This window comes from Lontra canadensis, unplaced genomic scaffold (genome assembly GCF_010015895.1).
Source record: "Lontra canadensis isolate GAN:19392208 unplaced genomic scaffold, GSC_riverotter_1.0 scaffold13, whole genome shotgun sequence".
NCBI lineage: Eukaryota > Metazoa > Chordata > Mammalia > Carnivora > Mustelidae > Lontra > Lontra canadensis.
In genome coordinates, this window is record NW_022631007.1 from 18,145,625 (window position 1) to 18,172,248 (window position 26,624).

Consider the following 26,624-nt stretch of genomic DNA (forward strand, 5'->3'; position numbering starts at 1 on the left):
ATCCATCCATCCACCCACCAATCCATGCATCCATGCATCCATCCACCCATCCATCTACCAATCCATCCACCTATCTATCCATCCATGTACTTTACTGTCCCTCCATTTATCTGTCCATCATCCATCCATTCACTTGACTTGCCATCCTTCTATCTATACACCCAGCTGATGTCCCATGTACATGGCCATCAATCCACATGCCTAATTTTCCATTCACACACCTAACCACACATCTATGCATCAATTTGCTTAAATATCCATCCAACTATCCATGCACCCAACTATCCACCCATACATTCATATAACTATCCATCTATCTAACCACTCACTTGACCATCTATCTATCTATCACATCCTTCCTTCTATCCACATACTCATCTGTCCATCCATATCCACCATCCATCTCTGTGTCTGATCATCCATCCACCTGATCAGTCAGCCAGTGTGTGGAGAGCTGACTGAGCAGAGGCACAGACGTTGGGCCATGTTACACAGAGCGAAAAGGCCCCATCGACCCCACTCAGGACAAGGGCTGCCTCTGGGGTGATTCTCCTCCCTAAGCAGGGGTGTGCAATCAGGAGTACACCACATCCTGGCAGAGGCTTTACCACCCACTCTTCTGCTGCAGCCTCTCCTTAAAGAGGCCTCTGAGCCTCACAAGCACCATGTCCCCCAAATCCCTCCAGGCCCTGTCCCTGAAAGAAGAAGAGGGGAAGCTACTGAGGGAAGAGCTCTTCAGGTCCATGCAGGAACTGGAGCAGGTGCGGCAGGAGGCCCAGAGCCGGCATGAACAAGCCGAGGTGAGCCCTGGGGGCCCAAGCAAGACCCTGAGCACCCAGCCTGGCAGGCGCAGGCAGATCCCCAGATGCACCCCCTTCCTGCCTGGTCCCAGGGACACAGCCCCTTCCATCCTGGCCCCCTGAGCCTGAATGTCCCCCGGGAAATATCCAGGTCTCCTTCTGGAAGGAAACACTGTCTTAATGGGAAGGAAAGACCCAAAGAACCAAAGCTGGGGGTGGGTGGGGGCTGTGAGAATTGGTCCCTGCTCCCCAGCAGCGGGCTTGGCCAGGAAAAATCCAGAGAGAGGAGTGCCTGGGGCCACAGGCAAGCCAGCAACAGAGAAGGGCGGAACCCAGACCTGGGCCCCAGCCAGCCCCACAGACATCCAGCTCTGCCTATCTGTGCACCTGAGCTGCCCTTGGAATGGAACTGCAGTAAACAAGTGTGAGGCCTCTGTGGCCAGCTTGTTAGATGCCTCTGAAGGAGAAACCCAACCTGGGAAGTCCAGCACTGTGCCCAAGGCAGACCTTCACTGGGAAGGATGCCCACAGAGAGTCCCAAGCTGAGCCGGAAGAGAGGCATCCCTGAGGGATGAGGCGTGGGAGAGACCCTGTAGGGACTGGCCCACCACTGCATTGAGGCTGCCTCGGGCAACTGACTGGGGCACCTGGGACCCTGGACTCCACCAGGAGCCCATGTCAAGGGTCAGGGCAGGCAGCAGCAACTAGGACTTGGAATGGGGGCCATGACCCTGGGGGCCCTGTGCCTCCACCGATGGGTGGGACACCCACAGCTGTGTGCCATGGGGGGACCTCCGCCAGAGTGTCTCTTCACTCTCCTCCCCCCATCCCATGGTTGCCTGACACGGTCACTAGGAGAGCTGCCTGGAGGGGCTCCTGGCACCCAGGAAAGTCTCATCCAGGAGCCTCCCTCCCTGGAGCCCCTGCCATGCTCCGTCCCACCCTTAGCCTGGGTGGCCCTTCCATGGGCACAGCTGGGAGGAGTGGAGGCCCTCCTTCCTCCCATCCCCACTGAGCTGCCCCCAGTCCCATCCATGGTCAGGGAACCAGGAATGCACCCCCCAGACCCCGGGAGCTGACACCCCAACTCAGAGAGGGCTGGCTCAGGAGGATTCCCTCATGCTGGCTCCAAGTCTCTGGCTGGACTGGGGATGGCCCGCCAGCCAGCAGGGACCTCGTTAGGGGTCCTTTTGGCACCTTGGCCTGGAAAATTAAAACCCACTGAGGACTGAGAGAGGAGGGATGCCAGCTAAAGGAAGCCGGCTGTGGGATCAGAAAGCACCACTGGTGGGTGGAGGGGCTGGCTGGAGGTATGCGGTCGCTCACAACCCTCCCAGGGCTTCCAGGGGAGACCTGTCCTGGAGGCACAGCCAGACCCGGCCACCCAAGGTGATACCTGTCACGGGGGAGAGACAGCAGGGGCCCAGGGTGGAGGAGGCCCCAGTGAGGCCTGATGGAGCCCCAGACCACCAGCACCCTTGCTCTGCGGCAGCCACCAAGTCCTGGCGGGGGTAGTGGGGAGGCCTCCTAGAGACGCAGCATATGGCCAGTAGCGTGGGCACCTGCATCTCCTGGAACAGGAAGTCAGCTCCATCCCCTACCCTGGAGGCCCAGACCACCCTGGGAACAGGCAGGAGGGAGGAAGTCATCCTGGCAGGGAAGCAGGTAGGCCTCATGGTAAGTAGGCAAGCCGGTGCTGTCCTTACTCAAGGACAAGGAAAGCTTCGAGCACGGCTGCCAAGCCTGGGGCCCAGAGGCCCCTCACTGCCTCCACGTGCCCACCAGTGAGCGATGGACAGGAACCTTCTGAGACCTGAGGCCCCAGGAGGGCAGATTCAGGGCGAGCAACGTCCCAGAGGAATGTTTGGGCTGCCTGAGTGGCCTGCATGGTCTCTATGGCGGTGGTCCAGCAGCCACTTTCCAGATGCATCTGTGGTGACTACATGTTTAGGCTGACAGTGACATGGGTGTCCCCTAAGGCCCCCACCTATATGAAAGTTCAGGGAACCAAGGCTGAAGGGCCCCTGTGTTCACCCGGACTCAGGGACAGGGCCTCCCCCTTCCCCACCACTGCCATGTCTTCTGAGCTGCGGTCTGCCTTTCTGGCCCTACGCTGGCGGGCAGGGTCCCACAGAGTAGGACTAGAGGCCCTTTGTCTGGGAAGGGTGAGCCCCCTGCACTGACCGCAGAGGATGCCCCAGCCACGGGGCCGTGGGACCCGGCGGGGCTTCTCCCATGCCCAGCCAGCCAGCGAGGGTGGAGGTCCTGAGCTCCTGGGCATGAACGCTGAGCCTACTGCCAGCCCCAGGAGTCCCAAAGTTGGTGACATTTGAGGGCAGGGCCCTCTCGCTGCCAAATGGCTATTCTTGGCCCCTCAGCAGGGTGGGCCCAACAACAACATTTTAGGGATGAGAGAGGTCAGTGCTTGAGTCCCTGACTGGGCCACTGCAGCCGACCCTGCCCTGGCCTTGGGCTGGAGACCCCAGAGGAAAGGCATGGGTGGCAGGGTCAGCCCCTCCCTGTGGGGAGACCCCTCTGGGGCTTCCTCACCCTGTCTCCTGGGTACCTGGCATTGGGAGCATTGGCAACTGTTGGCGTGAGGACATTGACCTGGAGTCCCAGACCGGGCTCTGTCCCTGGCCACCTGGGACGGCCCGTGTGAGGACAGCGTCTGGCTGCCTGCATGGGCTTCAGCTGACCACCAGCTGCCCAAGCCTCGGGCTGCCCGTGGATGCCGTGCCCGGCTTGCTGCTCCCTCCAGGCCACCGTCAGCGCCACGACAGCGGAGCTGAAGGCCCTGCAGGCCCAGTTTGAGGATGCCATCTCTGCCCATCAGAGAGAGGCCACGGATTTGGGCGAGAGTCTTCGGGAGATGGCAGCAGAGCGAAGCAACGCCAGGAGCGAAGTGAGGGGGTGTCGGGGGGAGGGGCAGAGGCAGTTCCAGGAGAGCCGGGATGCCGGGAGTGGGGAGAAAAGGCCTTCCCGACAGGCAGGTGGGACTCGGGGAGCAGGGAGGGGAAAGCTGGACCCTCGGCCCAGAGACCCCTCCATCCTACCAGCCCTGGGAAGAGCCTTGGTGAGGTGGTGCTGGCCAGGCCCCGCCTACAGGCGGCATGGGGTATAGACCCCAGGGGACCGGGTATCAGGTGGGGTGATGCTGCCTGGGGGTGACTGGGGTAGAGGGGCAGAAGTGTGGGGGTTTTGTGGGGTTTCCAGGGGCGGCCATGCATGGACCTGGCCAAGGAGTCGAGGTCAACACAAGGCCCCCAGGAGCCACGTGACAGTGTCCCGTGGTGGGGAGAGTCCTGGGCAAGGCAGGCCAAGCTTCAACACAGCAGGCAAGCAAATCGGGGAGGTGTTTCTGAGGGAGCTGTGACAGGACCTGGGGAGCCTGAAAGAAGGGAGGGCAGGAGGGCACAGGGATTTGGGCAGGGGGAGGGTAAGTTATAGCCCAGGTGGGGCCGTGGGAGGGTAGGATTTGTGCTCTCCCTGGGCAAGGAGCCAAGGCCGCAGGCAGCAAGCACGCTGACCGGGAGCTCAGGGGAGCACAAGCTCGGACCAAGCAGCAGAAAGGAAAGGGGCTCCTCAGCCCTCCCCCAGCCCCCCAGGGGCAGGCCCCAGCAGTAGAGGGAGGGGGAGGGAGAGAGCATGATTTAACATGACAGGCTGTTTACTTTGGCCCCCAAAGAGAAAGGTCTCCTTTCAACAGATTTCAAAGTCAGGCCCGGTCAGCGACCACACGGGGAAGCAAAATGAGATTTTAAAAACTAGGGGCTTCAGGGGAGGGGCCGAGAGACTGGGGGCACATTTGTTCTGGAGAAGTGAAAAAAGAAAGCACAGGCCTCCTGAGAAGTTTGGGTTCCCAGAGAGGGGGCCCCCAGAAAGGAGAGGAAACCTCAGAAAGGGGAGGGTCCCCCAGAAAAAAGAGAGAAGCCCCAGAAAGAGAAAGAGCCCCCAGAAAGGAAAGGGAACCCCAGAATGAGAGGGGACCCCAGAAAGGAAAGGGGCCCCCAGAAAGGAAAAGAGCCCCCTGGAAGGGAGTGGAGGAGCAGGAGGCTGAGGCGAGGGGGCAGGAGCAACAAGCCAGGGAGCAGCAGCCCCGAAGAGCCTCCCAGGCGCCAGGCTGGCCCAGTTGCCATGGAAACCATAACGTTTCCACAGCCTTTAAACTGAAGGACGGTCCAGGCTTCTCACGGCCCTGCCTAGAGCACCACACGCGTGTGCACGCACACACACGTGAATACACAGCATGGTTCGTACTCACGCACACCCCCATGCACACACGGGCACACACATGACAGTACACACGTGCATATACACGTGCACTCATGTGCGGACACAACCCTCCCAGGGAAACACATATGGACACCGCAGACCTCACACAAATGTGCAACACGCACCCGTCACGCACGTGGACCTGGGCACGCACGTTCACACACGTGTGCAGAGGCACAGGCCTCATCCTCACCCGTGCTGCATCCATACATGCGTGTGCACAGAGCGCACATGCGTGTGTTCACACACATACACAGGCCAGATCCCTGTCACAGCCCCTCCCCTGCTTTCCCTCTGGCCGTGCAGAGTCCTGGAGCCCCCTCCCTGCAGGAGGTTTCAAAAGACGCTGTTTATACGATTTCTAGTAAAGAAATAATTATTATAATCACATTAAGTGATTTGACTGTAAAACTCCAGTCCGAGGCCGCTGTTCTCATGAGGGGGGCAGGCGGGCGCACAGGGGGAGGGGCCCTTCTCCTGCTTTGTTGTGCTTGTTTTCATCTCCTCGCCCTGGGAAATGAAAACAGTTTCTCGTAAGATGGATAGGGCCTTTCGCTGGTCCTTGACCTTCCTGGTGGATTTTTGCTGAGCTCTGCGGAAACCGCTCCACACGGTTGTGGCTCCCATATGTGGGGGTGGAGGGGGAGCAGAGGAGGGGCTCAGGCCCTTCCCCAAAACAGAACAACAATAACCGCGGGTGGACACAGGAGCCAGGCTGGCCAGGGGCCTGGGCAATGTCCTGCTGGAACAGCCAGCAAAGCGGGGTTTGCATTTGGCAAACCAGCGCCTTGACATTGCTCAGAATTCTTGTGGCTTCCCTTCTCTCGGCTCGCTGCCGGCCTCGTCTACCTCCTCCTCAGGGCCAGCCCGGCCTGCACAGAGCACTCTCTAGAGGGTCCTGCTCAGGGCCAGAGCGCAGGCCAGAGAGGCAGGAGACAAGAGGTCCTGGCCCAACCTGGCAATCTCTGACCCCGTGGCCCACGTGCTGAAGGGTGGGCTGGCCCTTCCCCGGGTCTGCACTCTCCTCCAAGGCCCCCTCCAGGGCTTGGGGGAGGGCGTGGTGCTGACATGAGGCACCCCGTGTCCCAGGGCAGCATGAAAGCAGCTCCCAGCCCTACTAAGCTCTGGCCTCACATAGAACCCCAGAATCGCCAGGCCCTGCCTAGAAGCCCCAGGAGGGCGTGGAGGGTCCTGGTGTGGGGAGGACAGTGCGATGGGGGTTCCCTTCTGGGCCTGGAACGGGTCTGACAGGGACAGGGGACAAGGACTCACACCCACAGCGTCTCCCAATCCTTGGGTCTGCTTGTAGAAGCTAGAGTCTAGGCGGCTGAGCCCTGAGACTGGGGTGGCTGTGTGGCACATGGCTCCTGCTGGCCCCAGAGCCCGCCCACCTGGAGCCCTGCCGCCCCCCACCCCTTGCATTTAGGGTGTCCGTGTTTCTGTGGGGCACTATGTATAGAGCACTCATGCAACGGACAGTGCCTGCTGCCCAAGTCGTTGGACAGCCTGGCCCCGGAGGACCTTCTAAGGGACACTACCCAGAGACCCAGCCTCCCCTGGCCTCCCGTAAGATAGGGAAATGACGGCCGAGGAGGAGGGTGTGCCCACAGCCATGCAGGGATCGGGAGCCCAGGCCCCTGGCCCTGCTGCCCACATCGGGGTGCACAGTGGCCCTATGCCACACCATCACTGAAGGGGACAGCATGTGGGGCAGGCCATCAAGCAGAGGCCACCGGACCTGGGTGTGGGAGGATGTGTGGGCTGACCAGTGACGAGCATCCCTGGAGCCCAAGGATGGGGTGGGGCAACACCAAGGCCAGGAGGGTCAGAGAGTCACCTCCTGGGGCTCAGGGATCAGCCCTCGTGAAACGCCCCGTGGCCTCACGGCATTAGGTGAGGTGACCCCCCAGGTGGGCAAATCCAGGTCATCTGCTTCTCCTTTAAGCCCTTGGAAACACAAGGCCAGAGCCTGGCCCCTAGCCCCTGCTGCCTGCCCCCAGCAGGCCGTATAGCCCGTGCTCCTCCCCTAGGTTGAGAGGCTGCGGGCTCAGCTGGACGAGGCCCAGGAGGGGCTGGCTGTGCTGCGCCAGGAGCTTCGGGACAGCGAGGAGAGCCGGGAGGGACTTCGCAGGGAGGTCCTGGAGGCCCAGCGGGCCCTGGGAGATGAGGCCCGCGAGAAGGACGTGCTGCAGCGCTCCAATGCTGAGCTGCGGGCCACCATATGCAGGGCTGAGAAGGAGAAGGCCAGGTACCTCCCCTTGGTGCCTGCACGGCCCCGAGACTCATCCCGGGGACAAAGGATGTGGGATGTGGGACCATCTCCCGATCTCCCGTGGGCCAGATGGTGGTGCAGTGGACTCACTGAGCCGAACAGGGTGCTGGCTGCCTGTCTGAAGGGCTGACCCCTCGGGAGGGGAAGGCCGAGATACCAACACAGCGGTCCCGCCCTCGATGCCAGACTGGTCCCACGTGGCCAGCAGGAGACGGCCAAGGGCTGGAGAGCAGACTGAGGCTGAGGGGCCTGGTCCGGGCTCTGGGGACAGCGAGGCTGGCACCGCAGCCCTCGCAGTGGGGTGGCAGAGGTGTGGGGCTGCTGCTGGACATTGGGTCTCTGGGAGTGTGGCTAGAGAGAGGAGCATGGCAGGGGGAGGATCCGGAGACACGGAAAGGGACAGAGCCAGTTGGGCGTTCAGCCCTCATCTACCCCAAAGGTGATAGGGAGGCAGCCCCAAGGAGGCTGGGCCCTAGGACCCTGGAGAAACAAGCCACAGGAGAGGCATCAGGCCGGAGTGGGGTGGGTGGCAAGAAGTCTCTGTGTGGGATACGATGCGGGAGCCCCTGCCTGTGACCCATGGCTCAGTTTCCAGAGGTCCAAGGAGGAAGGGGAGCAGAAGGTGCTGGTCCTGGAGGAGGCCCGGGCCGTGGCCCAGAAGGAGGCCTGTGAGCTGCGGGCCAGTCTGAGGGAGGTGGAGCAGGCCCAGGCAGATGCACGCCGGGAACTCCAGGAGCTGGGCAGACAGGTGAGGGCCGCCATCCTGCAGCCCTGCGCCCACAGAGGTGTCCCCACCTCCACCCCCAGGCCCCAGGGCACGCACTGGCTGGAGCAGGAGCTCCAGGACAGGGCTTTGCTTCCTGTGGCTCTGGAATATTCTGCCCCCATGCTGGAAGCTGCCTGCCAGAGGGCCCTACCCAGACCCATGGGGCTCCTGGTTCCGTGTGCCCCAGGGGGTACGGACCTAATGGCTGAGAACAAGCACTTGGACACTCATGGACCCTGAAGATCAGGAATTCAGCCAGGGCGCAGAGGGCACGTGCCAAGAACACTCCACAGTGGGGCCTTGCGGGCAGGGCCCAGCCGGCCTGCTGCGACAGGCTCATGGGCCCCACGGCCAGGCTGGCTGTCAGCTAGGGCGTCCCCCAGGCTCCCTCATGGCTTCCTCCCTGCATGGCCACCTCGGGCTCAGAAAGCAGCTGTGCTGTTTCATCTATCCACCTCGGCTTCCAAAGTCAAGAGCCACTTGTGCTGAGTTCACGGCGGGGCGGGGCAGGAGGGTGGCCAACAACAGCTCAGACAAGAGCCCAAGATGCCCCTTGAGGCCGGAACCCTTTTCAAGCCTCTGCGGCCCTGTCAGACTTCCTCAGACTTGGAGCGGGTCATGAGATGCCCTGTGCTCTCTCCAGACCAGGCATCTCCTTCACCTCCCTCCCTCCACCCCCACAGTCCTCCTGTAAGGAAGGTTCTAGTACCTTCCTTTTCATGTGAGCCCACGGAGGCTCGGAGAGGTAGTGGAACGAGGCTCTCTGTGAGTGAGAGCCGGTGAGGAGACCAGAGCAGCACCCCTGACACTGACCCCAGCCCACTCCTGTCCACATGGTGTCCTGGCTCTGAGGGCACCCCCACCTCTGACACCTAGAGTGTGGGCGCTGCATCAAAGGAGGGTGATGCCCCAGAACATGTGAGCAGAGGCAGGGGTTCAGGAGGGCCCTGGCAACCCCATGCTCACTCACAGGTGAGCATGCTGGAGGCTGAGAACCGGAGAAAGAGCCAAGAGGTGATCCAGCTGCAGGTCCGGGGCGCACAGGGCACCCAGCACCACCAGCAGCAGCAGCAACAGAGTCAGCAGGAGGTGCTGCAGATGCAGAGGCTGGCCGCGGAGGCCGAGGCAGCCCACGATGGTGCCCGGAGGGAGGTAGGAGAGCTGAGCAGCCGGCAGAGGAGGTACCAGTGCTGTCTGAGGGGCTGGGGTCCAGGGCTCTTGCCCACATGCACTCCGTGGGTCCACGTGCTCATCTGTCCCACTTCCCAGCGAGGCTGGATGCAGCCAGGGTGGAGGGACAGGGGCTCTGACTGACCCAACACCATGGAAGTGGTGACCCCTGCATCTCCTAGCGTTCTTGTGTTTTAGAAAGGGACAGCCTCACCCAGGTGACAGGAGCGTTCTGAGCTGGAAGACAGTCAGGGACCCCTAAAATGCCCATTTCTTAAAGAGCCTCAGGATTCAGAGCATACACCCACACCCACACCTGCCCACATGTGTCCCCCCGGCCCTGACCATGTGCTCACATGCACACACTCTCCCACCAGCTCTCTCCCTGCAGGCCCGTGTCCTCCTGCCCCTACAGCAGCTGGAAAGGCCCGCTGTCCAGGCCTGGCTCTGTGTGCTGCCGGTGGCCAGGTGGCCTCATACCTACCCCTGCTCACAGCCTGGCCTGCCCAGGATCCCCCAGTTCAGACCCAAAGTCATGCAGACAGTGGCTTCATTGACCAGAAAACACGGACTCCCCTCCCACGAACTGTGTGACCACTGTGTGACCTGTAGTCCCTCACCTCCACCTGGGAATAGAGTCATTGGCACTGTGGCCACCCAGATAGGAAGCGAGACAAGGCCCAGCCCTGCCCCCGGCCCAGGCCTCCACCCTAGGACTTACAGTCTGGTGCAGGCTCTGTGGCCTCCAAGCCTGTCACTTCCCTGGGGTGACAGTGCTGCTATCGGTCCTGCCATCACTCAAAAGTGTTTACAGGGCACGTCGTATGGCTGAAGGTACACATCCCAGGGGCATGGAACACAGGTCAGGCCGTGAGCACGGTCTGCAGTAGCAGACAGGGCAGTCTAACCGGGAATGATGGGATGGGCTGCTATAGATGGGCAGTGGGTCAGGGAGGGTCCCTCTGCGCCTAGCCCAGGCCACCAGAGAAGAAAGGGGAGCAGGCCCAGCAGAGTACCCGTGGGGAGGGCGTGCCCAGGGGGCTGGAGTAAATCGAGAAGGGAGGAAGAGTGGCCCAGGCCAAGAGAGGCAGGGGAGCAGGCCACCTAAGCCCAGAGCCTCCCCTTCTCGAACCCCGTGCTCCATGGGCTAGGCAAGGCTATAGCAGCTGGGAAGCCCTTGACGGACCCACTGTGTTGGCACTTAGAAACCCGTGTTATTGTGTCAGGCACTCTGAGGCTCCCCTGCCCTGGGCTCAGGAGGACACTGACCCAGCCCGTGCCCCCAAAGGCCACAAGCACGGAGCTGGCTACAAGTGGAACTGGGGCAGGCCTGGGGTTTTCCCGTTTCTGCCAGGATGTTCTCCATGGTCATGGGTGTCCTTCCCCACCTGGGCTCGGGGTCCCCACTGCCAAACATGGACCAGGAGGTGGGTCCAAGGGCCCCTCGCTGTGACATGCTGATGGGGAGGGTCTGAGGGACTCCCTCAGGAGAGGTCAGGATGAGAGGCCTGGGGGCAGGGCTTTGAGGGCAGGGGACTCTGGGACGGCCTCACATCCTTCCCGCAGGTCCTGAGGCTGCAGCAGAGGCTGGCAGAGGTAGAGGCTGGAGCGGAGGCCCAGAAGAAGCGGCTGGAGGCACGTCTCTGCCAGAGCCAGGGCGCCGAGCACGCTCTCCGGGCCGAGCTTCGCACCACGACCAGGAGGCTGCAGCAGGCCCGCGGGGCGGTGGAGGGGCTGCGGGCTCGCCTGGACGAGGCCTGCGGCCAGATTCACAGGCTGGAGCAGGAGCTCGCTCAGGCTGAGGGTGCCAGGCGGGATGCGGAGGGCCAGCTGGGCCGGCTGTGGTCCACGCTTTGCCGTGGCCTTGGGCTCCAGGGACAGAGACCCTCGGGCTCCCCCAGTAAAGGTCAGTGTCCTCGGTGGCTTAGGGTGGGCTCCTGTCCTGGCTCTGCACCCACTTAGGACACAGCCCCCCACAGGCCTCACGACCCACACCGTGAGGGGCCTAGACACCCATGACCCCCCAACTCCCTGGGGATGGGGGCTGTCACCGCATCCCCACCCCGTCCCCTCAGCTGACCCCGTCCTGCAGGCTCAGATGACATCCAGGCTCGCTCCGCACAGCAGAGAGCCAGCCTCCCCGGCCGGTCCCGCTCACCACCGCGATGGTCCTCCCCTGCACCCGGGGACCCCAGCCCAGAGGTGGACATAGCCTCTGTGCGGGACGCCCTGTGGGACCTGGCACAGCAGCTGCGGGACACCCAGAAGGAACGAGTAAGGGGGTGGAGAGGACATGCCCCGGGGCCCCTGAAATGGGAGGAAGCTGCTCATCGCTCTGCTGTCCATCTGTCCATCCATCCCAGGCCTGCTGAGACCCTGGAGGAGCCTTGTGGGTCCCTGGGCCCCTCAGTGTTCACACTGTCCTTTCTTTGGCCTGAGAAATAGCAGTAAATACCATGGTGTCCCACAGACCAACTGCCCCAAAAGGCCCAGTTCCTCTTCCTCCAAATGGGAGTCACTCTGATGCCCACAGGGGTCCAGGTCAGCGCGCCGAACCCCCCAAGCCTCCCACCCGACCCCTCAGCCCTCCCTTCCCTCCCAGGCCGCCCCCTGATCTGGGTCCTTCCACCTAGGATGACTGGCACTTCCAGGCGGTAAGCCTGAGCGGCCAGCTGAGCAAGGTGGAGAGCGAGAGCGCCCGAGCCCAGAGCCGTGTGGAGCAGCTGCAGACGGCGCTGGCAGAGGCTGAGGGAGGTGAGCTCCCTTCCCTCAACCTGCCCTCAGGGAGCGCTGTGCGGGGCCCACCACGACCTCAGGGGTTCCTGGGCACCTCACCCCTGCTGCTGGGTGTGTGCAGTCCTGGGAGCTGCTCAGGCTTGGGCCACGGGGGCCTCACCAGACCTGTGTGCCTCCCTGGGATGTGGCTGGCACGGGCCAGCTGGCTGGCTGTTTTCTCAACAGCAGCCTCCCCATCACAGGGGAATAAAGTCCAGAGACCCCACGGGGCCTCTATGTCCTCCTGCTACACTGGCCTCTTACAGACCCTACCTCAGGGCCTTTGCACAGACTGTGGAGGGACCCTCTTTCACTGACCGTCATGAGGCCCATCTCCGCATCAGGTCTCTGACCCCTGTCCCTGTCCCCTCAGAGAGTGCCCTGCCCTGCTAGTCACCCCAACTGCATTACTGTCCTCTGCCCCCCCCCATTAGCAGGTCTGCCTGGAAGGTGGGCCCAGGGCCTAGCACAGTCTCAAAGGAGGAACGTCTGTGGAAGGAAAGAAGGGGGAGAGAAAGAGAAGTAGGCAGAGGGAGCCAGGACCCCAGACCCGCCCCCAGGGATCCTTGAGCTTCAGATGGGAGGAGCAGGGAGTCGTCAGAGGGGGGCCTCTCCAGCAACCCTTTCCAGGTGCCAGACACTCAAACTCACCCAGTCTCAGTCTCCTGGCCTGTGAAACGGGCAGGGGCAGTCCCGCATGTGGCCACCCCACAGAGCCTGGGAGCCAGGCAAGCCTCTGCCACACAGCTCGGCGCCAGGCAGACCGTGAGAGGAGCAGTGCGCAGGCGGCGCGGGCCCTGCGAGAGGAGGCGCTCGGAAGGCTGGAGCTGGAGCACCTGGCGAGCGTGCGGGCGGCCAGCTGGGAGAAGCGGAGGCTGCAGGTGGGGCCCTTGGCCAGGGAGATCAGAGGGCGAGAGGAGACTGGGAGGGCTTCTGGGGGACCGGGGTCCTTATGGGCAGAGGCACAACTGGGACAGAGCAGGTGGCCTCCAGGGACATGGGGGCCCCGCAGAGCTCATTAGGGTCCCTGGTAGAGCTGTTGTGGAGGTGGTCCCTACCCTTATTTTACAGACTGAGGAAGTAGACCTGGTTAGGGAGAGACTTGGCCCCCGTGGCGGACCCTCAGCTTCCCCAGCCCATCCTTCTCTCTGTGGCCACACCAGCAGACCTACGGTGACACCGGCCCAGCCTTGGAGCCTTCTGTGGGGTTACACTTATGCCACTGAAGGACAGGCTTACTGTGTCACTCAGATGTAAGATGTCACATAAGATGAATTGGGGTAAATGTCCCCACATACAGGCTTTGTGCTGTGAAGGTGGCCTTGGGTCCCCTGCTTTCAAGGAAGGATGCTGGGCTGGAGGTGGGGAAGGTCTGGCTGGACAGGGGAGCCCTGCACCCCACACAAGGTCACAAGTCAAAACAATGCTGGGAGTGGGCCAGAGCACCCAACCCCCGCCCACCCGCGGGACTAGGCTGGGGAGCAGGGGGTTCTGGGCAATTGAAGCTCCAGCCTGCAATTTCCAGAAAGCTCTTTGAGGCCCTCAGGGGCACAGGGACCAGCACATGAGGGGAGGGAACACAGGCTCCCCAGAGGTATCTCAGGGAATCAGGGTCCCTGGCCCTGCCCTGGAAAGATGACGCTGTTGGGAGCAGCAGAGGAGAGGGGCCGAACAGGACCTGGGGGGCAGGACGGGCAGTCTTAGCCCCACAGACCCAGAGACCTGGCACTGCCAGATCTTAGAAGGCAAGGTGGCTTGGCTGGTATGCGGGATTGGTGGGCTGGCCAGGCCCTCGGGGCCCTGAAGGCAGCCCGCCCCTCAGAGGGCTCAGAGAGCAGGTGCAGAGCCTGGTGGTCCTCAGAGTCCTGGGTCCACTGTGGGATCCAGAGCCCATGAGGAGGGGCCTCCTATGGGGCGAGGGACGGGGACAGAGGTGGACCTGCAGAGAAAGCACCAGGGAGCTCGGGAGGCTGGGACTGAGACCCAGCCTGGAATCTGTGAGGACACCTGGAGTCCCGAGGTTCAAAGGCCCTCTGGCCACCGCTGCTGGGGAGGGCTTGGAGGGGCAGTGGTGAGGCCCCGGGGTCTAGCTGGGCTTATGGCCAGACTGGTAAGATACCCGAGAGACACCGGGGCCCGAGCAACTGGAGCAGGTGGGCTGAGGCTGCGTTCACATGTGTCTTCTGTGCACACTTGAAAATAACGTTCTCTGTTTGCACGTTACACACTTTGAAATACATCTTAAATATGATGCTCCACATCAGATCCGTCTCCAGAGTTCATCAAAGCTAGGAGTGATGTGTTGAATTTTGCCACTACAGTTGGGGCGGGGGGACATCTTTCATTTCTAAGAGTCTTGGGTTTATAGATTTCTATGGCATGTTCTTCAGAATTTGAAGTTTCTTGGCCGCTCGGACTTAGCCCCTGGAGGACCGAGTGCCTCTAAATGCTGTTTGCCTGGAGTTCCACTGCGCCCGCCTCCTCCCACAGGGCTCCTCTGCTCTGTTCTGAGTCCTGGCTCTGCCCTCCCCACCCCTGTACGTTTTCAGTCATTTCCTCAGCCTGGCCTTGGCTCTGAGCCCCTCTGGATGGAGTCTCTGCCTTTTCCAAGGGAATTTACCCCACTTACAAGTTTTGCAGTAATTTCCACACTCTGGTTCTCTCTGACTGCTGATAGAACACTTGCTGATTTAATGCTTCCTCATGACTTCCATTCCATCCCTTTATCTTAGGGTTATTTGCTCCCCTTGGCCTTTTGTGGTGGTGGGGGGAGTGTTATAACAGTACGCATGACAGCAGATGCTGCCCTGTGCTGGACAGGGGGACCCCTTCTGGCAGCCCTCCCCCCAGCTGCTAGGCTTCTGCACCTGTGCCTGGAGGATTATGGAGACTATCTCTCTGCAGGGGCCTTGTCCTGCTCCAGACTGCCTGACTCCACTTTCCTTCTAGGTGCCCAGTGGGGGTCCATGAAGGGCCTGCCCTGAACCTGAACCCCCTGCCCTCCACAGACCCCAAAGTCTTTCAACTCACAGCAGCCCAACCATGTATGCCTTTTGCCCGCTCCACAGCCATTACCACAGATGGAGGGCGCACCCATCTATGACTCCCAGTCCTGCAGGCCAGAAGGCCCTGCCGGCAGGACTCCATACCCCAGGATGGGCCGGGCTGCGCCCTCACCTGAAGCTCTTGGCAGAAGCCCCCACAGGCTCCTGGCAGCCTTCCCCCAATCTGAGGACAGAGTGGCTTCTGGAGGCATCTCTGGCCCCGGGCCTGGGCCTTCTTAGGGGCTCTCAAAACACGGCAATGGCCCCAACCCCACTGCTGCCCCCTGCCACCAGCCTGCGGGGCTCCTAGGGTCAGTCAGGCCCACCTGGATGATTACATCTGCGACGTGACATAATGTGCTCACAGGTGATCTGGGGGCCGCAGATCCAGGCGGTGCGGGAGCTCTGCCCATGACACCAGGCATCGGCAGTCAGTGCCCCACGTCCGAGGGCTTGTTGCCTGTGCAGGGGACATGGGTGAGTGAGCTCGAAGCCCAGCTCTCTGGGAGGGCCTGAGTCTACTTGGATTTCATCCTGTGTTTGCACTGGGTTCAAGGAAGGTAAGTGTGTTGGGGGCTGTTTGAACTGTTCCCTCCAGAGTGGGAGCCAGAAGGCCCATTTATCTCTGAAATTCAAAAATGTGCCAAAACATTGACTTGCTCCCTCTGTTGTTTGAGCCTGGGCCTGTGGAGCTCTCTGCAAAATCAAAATCTGTCTTCAGCTGAGGCATGTGATTTCCACTTAAAAAACATCTCTTCTCCCCCTCCCCATTCTTTTGTCCCCAAATTCCCTGCAGCCCAACCCTGCTCTCTGGGCCTTGCCCTTTTGCTGCTGTCACCTTCTTGTCCCTGACCCCCCACCCATGTCCCTGAGAACTCACGGTCTTCACCCAGGTTAGTGGATCTGACTGCCGTGTCTTATCCAATCCCTGTCCTCATCGCCCTGGGTCGGTCGTTGTGTTTTTCATCTCGGTCGTTCCCACTCCGGCTCCCCCCGTGGCATCCCCTTCTTGAGGCAGTCGGTACACATCTTCAGACACCTGTTCCCATTTCTTGCATTAACTCCATTCTCTTTTCATTCAAGACCCTCAGATTCGCTCCCTCAGATTGACTTGTCTCTTGAGCCACAGTTGGTTGCTACTGTCGAGATGTTTTTCTTCTGCGTGGCTTCAAAGAAGGGGATCTGGTCTTGTTCCAAGTCAGGAGTGGGGAGGACCCACCCGGGACTTCACATGTCCCTGTCCAGATATTTCAGGCTGACACTAAAAGACAGAAAGGGGAGCCCCGGGGGCTGTGGGGTCCATGGGGAGCTGGCAGGACCGAGGAGGAGGCAGCACAGAGAGATTACAAAACTTTCCCACTCCAGGGACTGGGAGGTGAAGGCCCTGTTCTCAGGGGCACAGCTGGCTGTGCTGGGGGGTGTCCTGGGTTCCTCCCCCCGGCACTTGCCTGCCAGGGAACTGGAGGCCTTGAGGTCTCCCCTGCAGCCCGGGCTCTCTCTGTGTCAGCATCCCTGGGGTTCTGGCAGGTTTCCCTGTGAGGCTTCCTCACATGGATGCAGATGGCTTGGATGTTGTTCAGATCTTCTCTATCCATGTGGATTTTTCTCCTTAAGGATTTACTCCATTTTTCAGTGACGTGTAGGTGCTAAAATCTACCAGCATCGTGTCAAGTTGTTCCTAGAATTCTGGTAATTCTCCTACTTTTAGGCCACTTCATTCCATCTGCCTCCAAGTCGTAGGAACCCCCAAAGTCTCTGCTCTCCAACCCTGAGGAAGCTTTTTCCAACTTTTGTAACCTGCGGGTAGTTGAGGTGGGCACGTGGGAGGGGAATTCAGACCCACTGGAGGCCCAGAGGCCCCAGGCCTTTTTGACAAACGGCTCCGGCCCGTGGCCATACTCCCCACCCCCGCCACCCTCTGCCACTCAGGTGGCCGGGCTGCCAGCGTGGGCTAGAGCGAGGTCTGCATCCAACATGACTGCTTTCACTTTTATGGACTGGGTTCTCCCCGTTTCACATGAGCCAATATGTTTGTTAAGAGAAAGTTAATTAAAAACATATTTTTCTAATTAAATGGTAGGCTGTGCTATGCAAACAGTAAGATTCTTGTTTGAGAGCAAATCCCTCCCCGTTTCCAGGGCTACCCTGGGAATTCAACAGATCAACCATGCAGAGCCGGGCCCAGAGCATCAGGACACACGCCCCACACCCGCACACGAGGGTCCTGCAGGCAGCTGGCGGCCTCCAAGCAAGTGTGGTGGGGGACACGGACGCCAGTGGGAGAGGCGACCAGTGGGGTCCCACCCCCGTCAGAGGCGGGTCACAGTTTCCCAGGAGAGGGGCTCTCGGGGTCCTCGTGGCACTAGTGCCACTGAAACTGTCCAGAGCCACCCTGTGATCTGCTCACGTCTCCCCTCTTCTCCAGAACCCTGGTCCCGGGTCCCAGCCGAGCATCCGTCCAGTTCCAGCAGCTCCTGGGCTGGCAAATGGGGCAGGGCGGGCCACACAGGTGGGCAGGGTCCCCCTGGCTGGAGGTGATGCCCTGAGCCCTGCAGGGTGCCCAATTTCTCCAAGTTTGGGTGTTCTGATGATTTTCTCTTCATACAATGAACTGGTGGGCTTTCCACCTTTTTCTGTCACCTATGTCACTGCCCAGCCCAACTCAGCTTCCCTGAAAGTGTGCGTGGGATGGGCCTCCTCCTCCCGTCCCCTTGCCCGAAGTCACTCCACCCCCGCATGCTCCGAAATTTACAATCTGAGGGCCTCCCGCTCCTATTTTCAACTGCACCGCCGAGGCCCCGCGTGTGTTGTCTATTCCACATTTTGTTCATATCGAGTCCTACCTGGAGCTGGAACTGTTGGACACCCGAGGTTCTGCTGTACTTGTATCTGTGGCCACATCTGTTTCATGCTGTTGGAGATTCCGGTTTGTTTCTCTTAATTCTACCCACCAGCTGTTTGTCTGTTTTATTGGTCTTTTCAAAGAATCAGCTTTATCTCTCCTCTCATTTTTACTTATAGTGATTCATTGTGGCTTCTATTAATAGTGTTGCGATGCGATCTCTCTCCTTTCTTAAAACGAGTAGGTGACGGGTTTATGCGCAGGCTTTGTCTCTCGGCAGAGCATTCCGTGTTATCCCATTTTCCCCACCTGTGGCGTGGTGGGCATGCCACGGATTTCTGGCGTGAATGCTTTTTCTTTTTACCGGTTTTCTAGGAGTTTTCATTTTTACTTCTTAGTGCAAGGGTTATTTAAAAGAATGATGACGTGTGTGCCTCTTCCTGCTGCTGCACACAGACCTTACTGGGGAGAGTGTGAGGCTCTGAGGCAGTTAGGGTCTTTCGATCAGCTTCTGGCTGGATCTGTGTGTATGTTCCTGATTTGTAGGTTGTTTGTTGGTTCTTTGCTCTGTTGGTTTGGTTTTGTCTTTTTTTTTCTTTTAATGGTATGTTTGGAGGGAAACAGGGCACGATGATTGCAAAGTGTACAGAGAAGAATAGGCATTTGATATTTTTAATGGAAATTTTGAAAAACAACAGTAAAGCTGGTGATAAGGCTGGAATGGTCAAAGCAGGAGGGGTTTACACCAAGATGGACAAACCAGCAGGCAGACGGGGAGGAGCCCAGAGTCTGGGGAACCAAGTCCCCCTTACATCTGAGCGCTGCCTGGTACCGGGCTCTCCTGGTACTGGCCCGAGGGCCCCCAGAGGGCAGGACCTGTGTGGGGCTGCAGTTCCCGCTTTCCTGTGGCTACTTGAACCCTCAGACTGCACCTGGGTGTGCAGGCGCACTGGCCTAACCCACATATCGAGCAGCACCAGGACTAGGAACCCAAGCCACAGGAGGAAGGAGAACTCGTGGCATAGCAAACAATGTGCATGAAGGGTTTCCCCGTTCAATTATAATGGCTAATTTGGATTCCGTAACAGCTGAGTCATTACAAGAGGAGCACAATGCTTCACATAAGTGGTTTGGGCCTCTTTAAAATACCATGAAATATTTAAGCCATATTTGAAGGAAACCTCTGCTTTTCTCCTAGAAATGTGCACAGACAGAAAATGGTAGTTTCCAAACTCGCAGGGAAGGGTGAAACCCTACCATTTTAGACATAAGCACTGGCCTCCCCACTGTCCATTTTCTAAAGTACTACAGCATGAGACCAAAGGAAGTACATCCAGCTCTGCCCATGGGGTCGCCCGAGGGGCTCACCCATGAGGTCGCCAGGGGGTTGCTCCCCTCCTTCCTCTGAAACCGACTCCTCCAGGAGCAGGGCCACAGTCATGCCAGCATTTGGGACAAATGCTGTGGATAGAGGAGAAGCAGCTGTGGCCATCCCAGGGGCCTGGCTATTGGTGTCTGTGGGGCAGGGGTAGGTGTCCTGGGCTGGCACTCCTGAGCAGGGTTGGAGCGGGGGGAGGTGAACAGGTGCTGGTAGAGGCAGAAGGTGGGGAAAGTGGGGTAGGGGGGCTGAGCACCACAGTCTCCATGAGCTCAGGGGGACTGTCACGTTCATTCCAAGGGCTGGAAGCAGGGGGCGGGGGATGCCAGGTGTGTCCTCTGAGGCCACTCTGACGGCAGCAGAGGACCTGCAAAGTGGAGCCTCGCAGCAAGTCCTGCACCCCGGCCCCCTCCCCACCGCAGTTCTGTCCTAAACTACCTGATGGGTGCACGTTGTACTTGACCTGTTCGTGCTTCTTCCCAGTGACCTGTGGCCCAAACAAACACCCTGGGCTTCTCCTTCCCAGGGAGCCATGTTTCCAGGAGACCCTATGCCTTCCTCTCCCTAGGAGCAACTGGACGTCCTGCACAGGGCCCTGGATGAGAGCAAAAGTCATGGCCAGGGCCTGGCCCAGAGAGGGAAGCTGCTGGAAGAGCAGGTCACCTGCCTGGAGTGCAGATGCCCGGAGGCAGGGGGCACGAGGGAGCCCTTGCCACAGGTGAGTGACCCCAGAGGGCAGGGCATTCCCTTTAGGCAATCATCCGCCTGGGGGCCTGAAGGGAGGCTCTGGGAGATGCCTGAGGCAGGTGTTCACACCCAGAGTCGCCCAGACAACCATCAACCTCCAGACCACGCGGATACTGAGGCGGGAGGGGTCAGAGGCCCGAGGCCTGCCCACAGTAAGCGCCCCTACGACAGAGGGATGATTGTGGACGCGCAGCTCAGGGGGAGACATCAGTGGAGCCTGGAGGCCGGGCCCAGGCTCTCAGCAGCCGCAGCCAGAGGCGAGAGAGCGGGTTGCGCGGCGCAGCGCACAGGGAGGCGCGCCCCGCGAGAGCAGACGCCGCGCAACAGCCGGCCCGCCTGCAGGGGGAGCTCGCGGGGCTGCGCGGGCTCGGGGCTGGTGGGAGGGCCTGCGGCTCCAGGGGGCGGGGAAAGGGGCGTCCGGTAGGGGGGTCCCGGCCGCCGCAGGCTGCGGGAGGCGCTGCACGGGCACCTGGTGCTGAGGAAAGCGCCCGCTCTACACCCGGCCACCCCTCTCCGAGCTCAGGGCCGCCTTGGCGCTGGAGGGTGACCCACAACACTCCCCTCCCTGTTGGTGACACCCCGGCTACTTCTGCTCTCCTTGGGGAGGCACCACAGGTCATAGCAAATGGCCCCGGGTTTGTCCCAGTATCTGAGCCAGAGCCCTGCGGGGAGCCTTGTGGCCCGGCTCACTGCCGACCCCTGGAGCCCAGGGTTCTGCTGTCCCTGTTGGAAACGGCCCCCGGTCAGGGTCCCACCGACTGCACCAGGGCAACCAGTGGGGTACGCACCCGTGGTGAAGGGGGGACGTCGGTCTTGCCATCCCAGCAGTCTCCACACGGGGCAAGGTAGGGCAGGGCGACCAGAGGCCCTCAGTCCTGCAGCAAGAAAGGGAACAGCAGCGAGGCTGAGGGGCAGGGCCCTTCCCAGGTGCCCACTGGCCAGGGATTCTGACAACCACACTGTCCCCAGCTGTGACTGGATCTGGTCTCCATGTACGAAACAGGCCAAAGCGAAGCCATTCGGGTTGAAATTGGAGGTGGAGTTTGTCAGAGCACTTTCCTGGTGCCGAGAGAAAGGAAATGGTGTTCCTGTTGTCCAAGGGGCAGCTCCCTTGTCCTGGAAGGGCTGCCTCAGCTCCCCAGAAACAGGAACAGGGATGTGAGTGTGAGATCGGCCAGCTCTGCTGCCTGCCACGGAGGGCGCCAGCCATGTTGTGGGCCCTGGGATTTTGATGTCCTCAAAGCCCGCTCCAGAGACAGGCAGGACGAGGACTAGAGTGGGGAATATGGAGGAAATAGGGGAGGTTGGGCACAGCCTTTGCTGGACTGACGACCTGGGGCCTGAGGCGCTCAGTGACCCCATCCACAAAGTGGGAAAGCAGTAGTCCCAGCATCAGGAGTGGCTGAGGGCCTCGGCCGCGGTCCCCAGAATAGGGTGGCCTTCCCAAGGCTTCGCTGAGATGAGGATATGCACGTGTCCTGCTGCCCTGGACACCACCCAGACCATGACGAGGGGCCTCAGGGACCATGTCTGGGCCACATTTGGGCAGAGACCCTCATCCCCTGTCCCTACGAGCGGGCACAAAGGAGGGGCACAGGGAGCGGCGCTGCCGGCTGCACACAGGCAGTGTCTGCAGTGTTCCGTGGCGCTGGCCCCGGCAAAGGTGTGGGGGAGCTGTGCCAATGTGGGCTCACCTGCGTAGAGAGAACCAGACCCAGAAGGGAGGGCGTTCCTCGCTCATGGCTGCTCCGGGCAGCAGCATCTGGCCACCGTCTCTCAGAGGCCCCTGGGAACTGGGAGATCCCCGAGCTGGCCACTGCTTCCTCTGCTCACCAAGGCCTGCATAGACCAGCTTTATGCGAGGCACTCTCATCTGGGCCGGGGGATGGCGCGGCCTCACCACACAGAGTGCTAGCCCATGGAATGAATGACAGGTGCTGGGGGTCCCAAGCTCGCAGACTTTGGAGGACAGAGGATACAGCAAAAGGCGTGGACACCACTGAGGGGTGAAAGACAGGCCACCAGCCACAGCAGGGTCAGGAGACAGGGCTGCTTCTCGAATAAGGAGCAGCCAAGTCCCTGTGAGAATGACAGCTGCCTTCAAAGGCCAGCCCAGGCCCAATGCAGTCTCCGGCCCTGGTCTCCGGCAGCTCTCTGACAAGCACTGAGCAACACGCCCCACAGGAGAGCACGCCCCACCAGGCGAGGGCACTGTGGACCCAGAACCGCCAGGAGAGTGTCGGCACCTCCGTGTGTTCCCAGGCACACACGAACATCTCTTCTGGGGCAGGCCCTGGCCACCGGACACACGCTGTCCAGCTGACATGGACTTGGGGACAAGCGGGACATGTGCTCAGCTCAGTGGGGTGGCAGTGGGGCCAGAGGCCCTGGGAACGGGATCAGGGGCAGGATGCGGGCCCAGAGGCCTACAGGTCAGGACAGTCACTGGAAGCCACTGGCCAGCCTGTCCCTGCAGAGCCACCTGCCCTCCCAGGAATGAAGGTTGGCCAGCCCCTGCGGTCCCAGGAATCCTGCTTGTCCTGGAGGGCGGGCCAGCCGCTGAGCCGCTGGGCTGAAGGAGCCTCCATGGCCTTTGCTGGGAGCAGTGGCCTGGCCACAGTGGTATTGCCCAGGGCACCAGAGCCAGCTGGGGGGCCCCCGCAGCCCAGGTCGGGGAGGGGAGGAACAGCTAATGAGTTCCAGGAGGTCAGCTGTGAGGGGCCCCCAAACCCATAAACCCTTTATTGGTGTCTCAGGAGGGGAAACCCGGATGTGGCCGTTTATTTATTTTGGATTTCACTTTTCTCTTTAACATACGATTCCAGGAGCGTAGCTGGATTTTTAAAGAAACAGGACTTCCTTTTTCAGTGGAAGTGGACTCTTTGTTTTTCTGACCGCTGAAGAAGAAAGGAGTCCTTATTTTTGTCATGCTACCCTCCTATCACTGACCGCAAACTTTCCCGGTGGGCCAGGCCACCAGGTCTCCCGGGCTCTTCGGGACCAGCCCCCAGGGCAGAGGCATGGGCCAGGAGGACACAGAAGGGAGGGCCAGCCTGGAGGCCCTTGGAGACACCCCACCCCCACCCGGCACAGGGACCCACAGGACGGACATAGCAGGGTAGTGAAGGGGGTCTGGTTCAGAGAGCAGGCCCTGTGTTCTGATCCTACCCCAGCTGTGGACTGGCCTTTTGCCCACCCAGGGACTTCTGGGGACGAGACCGTCCATGTCAGGTACCCACAAGGCATGACCTGGGGCGGCAGTTCCTTCTTCCATGAGGATCACCTGCAACAGACGAAAGGAGCCCCTACCAGCCTTCCCATTGGAAGTGTCTGCCTCCTCCATCACATGATATTTAACCCCGGGGCCCTGGGCCTGGTGTGGGGGGAGGGTCACCAAGAGGGGGTTCTGCGTGGGCAAACTGCACCTCCAGGGAAGACAGATGGTGGGCACACAGGCTTGCTGGGACGGGATCAGTGAGTGTCCAGGGCCTGGGAGCTGGCTGGGGGCACCTGAGTGCAGGGGACTGAGGCTCCGTGGGGCAGGGGATGCTGGGAGGAGCCCTGCACCTTGCCAGGCTCAGGAGGCCGCCCTGTTCTCCTTCTTCAGCCCTCTCCCCGGTGCAGGACCTTCCCCTGCCCCAGCCTGCTCTCAGGGGACACAGAGCCCTTTCCAGAGCCCTTTATGTTCTCCCCACAGTGAAGGCTGGCCTGACCCCACCCACCTGCCAGGAGGCCACCGCAAGCTCTGCTGTCTGGGCTCTTGCAGATGGAGCAGGAGATGCTGAGGAAGGAAGGGGACATAGCCTGGCCAGGAGCCAAGAAGGAACAACCAAGGCAGGACAGGGACAGGGCCCTGAGGCCAAACCAGCAGCTGCAGGTTAGTGGGCCAGAGGAGCTTCCTGCGCTCCAGCCTGGGGATGGGGGAGAGGATGGGGAGTCCAGGAGTGTCTGGGTCTCAGAAGGGCGCTGCACACTACCACCACCCCACGAACTTGCCTATGCAGATGGGAAGGACAGGCTGGACCGTTCCTACACCACACAGATGAGAAGACATAGCCCCAGACACAGCTTGAGTCACAGGCAGAGGTGGAACCAGCAGCAGGGGCTCGAGTGACCCCTCCTGGTCTTCTCTCCGAGGCCCTATGGGATTGGTAGCATGGTCAGGGAACCTCGTGAGCCAGGCATGGACCAGAAGAGCACGTGAAACACAGGGTCAGGCAGGCCTGTGGGCAAGTCCCGGGGCTGCCCCTCTGCATGCTGGGGGCATCTGCCCCTGCTGGGCAGACCCCTCCCTCTGCACAATGACTTGGCAAGAGGAGCAAGGGGCGAGAGTCGGCCTGTGACACCAGCAGGAACCCCCGGTCCAGCCAGGCAGAAACTAGGATGCCATTAAAACACCAGAGTGTGAACATGTGCTCACCTCTAGACCTGCTTGCCAGTGCCAGGTTGGGGCCTGTGCCCTGCAGACGGTAGTACAGCCAGCTGGGGGCTGGAGGAAGGACTAGCAGCCCCAAGGGGAAGGCAGGACACCTGCCCAAGGAGACTCCGTGCAACACGCAGGTAGGAGGGCAGCAGGTCCAGAGAGCAGAGCAGGAACCGGCCTGAGCCCCACGGCTCTGGGAGCTGGCAGCCCAGCAGCAGCAAGACCTGGCCCCAGAGGCCGAGCCATGTCCCAGGGTCTGGCTGCAGCCTACATAGGCCCTGTGGTGCCGGGACCCCACCCACCTGCGGCCAGTGACAGGCCTGGAGGAGCACATGAGCCCAGACCTCCGTGTCCAGGTGGAGGGAGGGGTGCAGACGGGCCAGCATCCCCGGCCGAAGGCCCTCCAGCAGCAGGGTCCCAAACCACCGCTGGGGGATCCAACCAACCCTGGGACTCTCACACTTCCATCCTGTTACTCCCACGGCTCACCGAACGAGGGCCAGACCGAGGATCCCGGGACAGGTCGCCACCCTCTCTGTGCCCTTAAGGCGAGTAGTGGTGACAGTTCCTGGATCAGAGGTCAGAGCCAGGAGGCAAGAACAGTGGTGTATGTGGCCTTGGGCATGGACCTGCTCTGTCCCCTCAACCCCCCACACGCACCTGCTGGAGCTGACCCTTGGGCTCTGAGCCGTCAGAGACCTCAGAGCCATGGGGTCAAAACCCTCATTTGACACCTGAGGGAACTGAGACCCAGAAAAGTAAAGTGACACCCAGTGTCGCCCCCAAATTAGTGTCCTGAACCCACAAGCCCATGCCCCAAACCAAGAAGCCAAGGAACATGAATTTCTTTATCATCCTGAGTGCTTTCATGGCCTGAAGGGAAGGGGTTTTGTCCACTGCACACAAATCCCTCTGTCCTGAGGACCCGCACACGTGGGCGCTGTCCCTGTCTGGTGAGCCTGTCCACCATCCAATGTTTCTCTCCCACATACGGCTCCTCTCTTCAGGAGCCACAGAGCTCCGCACAACCCCGTGCTTGGGGGCCCTGCCGGCGGGGCCTGACCCCAACCTGAGCTCCTGCCCCGCCCCCAGGTGGCCAGTCCAAAGAAGCAGCTGGACCAGGAGGTGCCTCGTCGTCAACAAGCCCGCCTCAGCCAGGCCACCAGGGCCAGAAAGTGAGCCCGGCTGCAGAATGGCCCCAGGCAGCCTGCCCATCACAGCCGTGAGCAGTCAGGGCCCGCGAGGCCCCTGCCAGGAAAACTGGGGCCTCGCGCTGTTCACAGAGTGTGGTGCGGGCAGCCCCAGCCCCGAGCCCACCACTCCCGCCCCAGGGGGCCTGTGTCACCAGCGCTCTGCAGTTCCCCCAGCGTAGCGCTCCTCCCGGCCCGTAGGACACTGTGCTCCAGGACAGTCCTCTGCCACAGGGAGCCACCATAGCCCGCACCTGTCTGGGCCTGCTTCCGCTCGGACACATTGGTCTGGGCCGACCCTGGGAGCCAGGCCCCGGCAGGCCGGCTTCCGTGGCCGTAGGCTGCATTCCGTGCCCTTGGCTCTATAAACACGGGGAAACACATGGAAAGTATTTCCACCAACTGGAGCCAAAAACATAATGTCCTGCGAGGCCCAGCCACCACTTCCCCACGTCCAGAGGCCACGGGACCTTCTGTATCCAGGAACTGCAGGCCCGTCCCAGCGGCAGGTGGCTGGAAATGACTCAGAAACCAGTCCCCGTGACTCACCGGCCACAAGAAGCCCCAGCCTGTGAGAGTTTGGGCTGTTACAGAGCCTCCCACTTTTCCAGCCTATAAACTCTGGGAAAATTCCTGCGGGAACCCAGCCCCACTTGCTGGGAGAACATAACGAGGCAGCCATCTTGAGCCTCTGCGGAATGGCCTGTTGGCATTTTCATTCATTGCCCCATGTGGGCAATGAATTCCCAGTGGCCTCTCGCATAGAGGGTGTGGGGCCACGGCTGGGCAGCGGGGTCTGCAGCCACAGGTGCTGGCTGCCCTCCGGGGTGTGGGCACAGCCAAGGGAGTTCGGGCCTTGTAGCCGTGGCCCAGATGGGCCATCGCCAGCTGTCTGTTGCCGGGTTGACCCCAGGCTTAAAGCAGGCTGCCGGTCAGGCTTTG

The 26,624-nt window shown here is 60.9% G+C and overlaps 1 protein-coding gene across 1 annotated transcript in view; it reads left to right on the forward strand.

Annotated features, from left to right (window-relative positions):
* Positions 1 to 25,699, forward strand: part of CROCC2 (ciliary rootlet coiled-coil, rootletin family member 2) — a 59,870-nt gene extending 34,171 nt beyond the window's left edge. The window contains exons 19-32 of the mRNA XM_032857954.1: positions 687 to 800; positions 3,562 to 3,705; positions 7,106 to 7,323; positions 7,936 to 8,095; positions 9,086 to 9,142; positions 9,185 to 9,265; positions 10,850 to 11,189; positions 11,376 to 11,557; positions 11,917 to 12,037; positions 12,806 to 12,939; positions 19,891 to 20,040; positions 23,836 to 23,946; positions 24,768 to 25,040; positions 25,585 to 25,699. Of these exons, the coding sequence (XP_032713845.1) occupies positions 687 to 800; positions 3,562 to 3,705; positions 7,106 to 7,323; positions 7,936 to 8,095; positions 9,086 to 9,142; positions 9,185 to 9,265; positions 10,850 to 11,189; positions 11,376 to 11,557; positions 11,917 to 12,037; positions 12,806 to 12,939; positions 19,891 to 20,040; positions 23,836 to 23,946; positions 24,768 to 25,040; positions 25,585 to 25,671 (2,172 nt within the window). The 3' untranslated portion in view covers positions 25,672 to 25,699. The remainder of the gene's footprint in view (positions 1 to 686; positions 801 to 3,561; positions 3,706 to 7,105; positions 7,324 to 7,935; positions 8,096 to 9,085; positions 9,143 to 9,184; positions 9,266 to 10,849; positions 11,190 to 11,375; positions 11,558 to 11,916; positions 12,038 to 12,805; positions 12,940 to 19,890; positions 20,041 to 23,835; positions 23,947 to 24,767; positions 25,041 to 25,584) is intronic.
* The last annotated feature ends 925 nt before the right edge of the window (positions 25,700 to 26,624 follow it).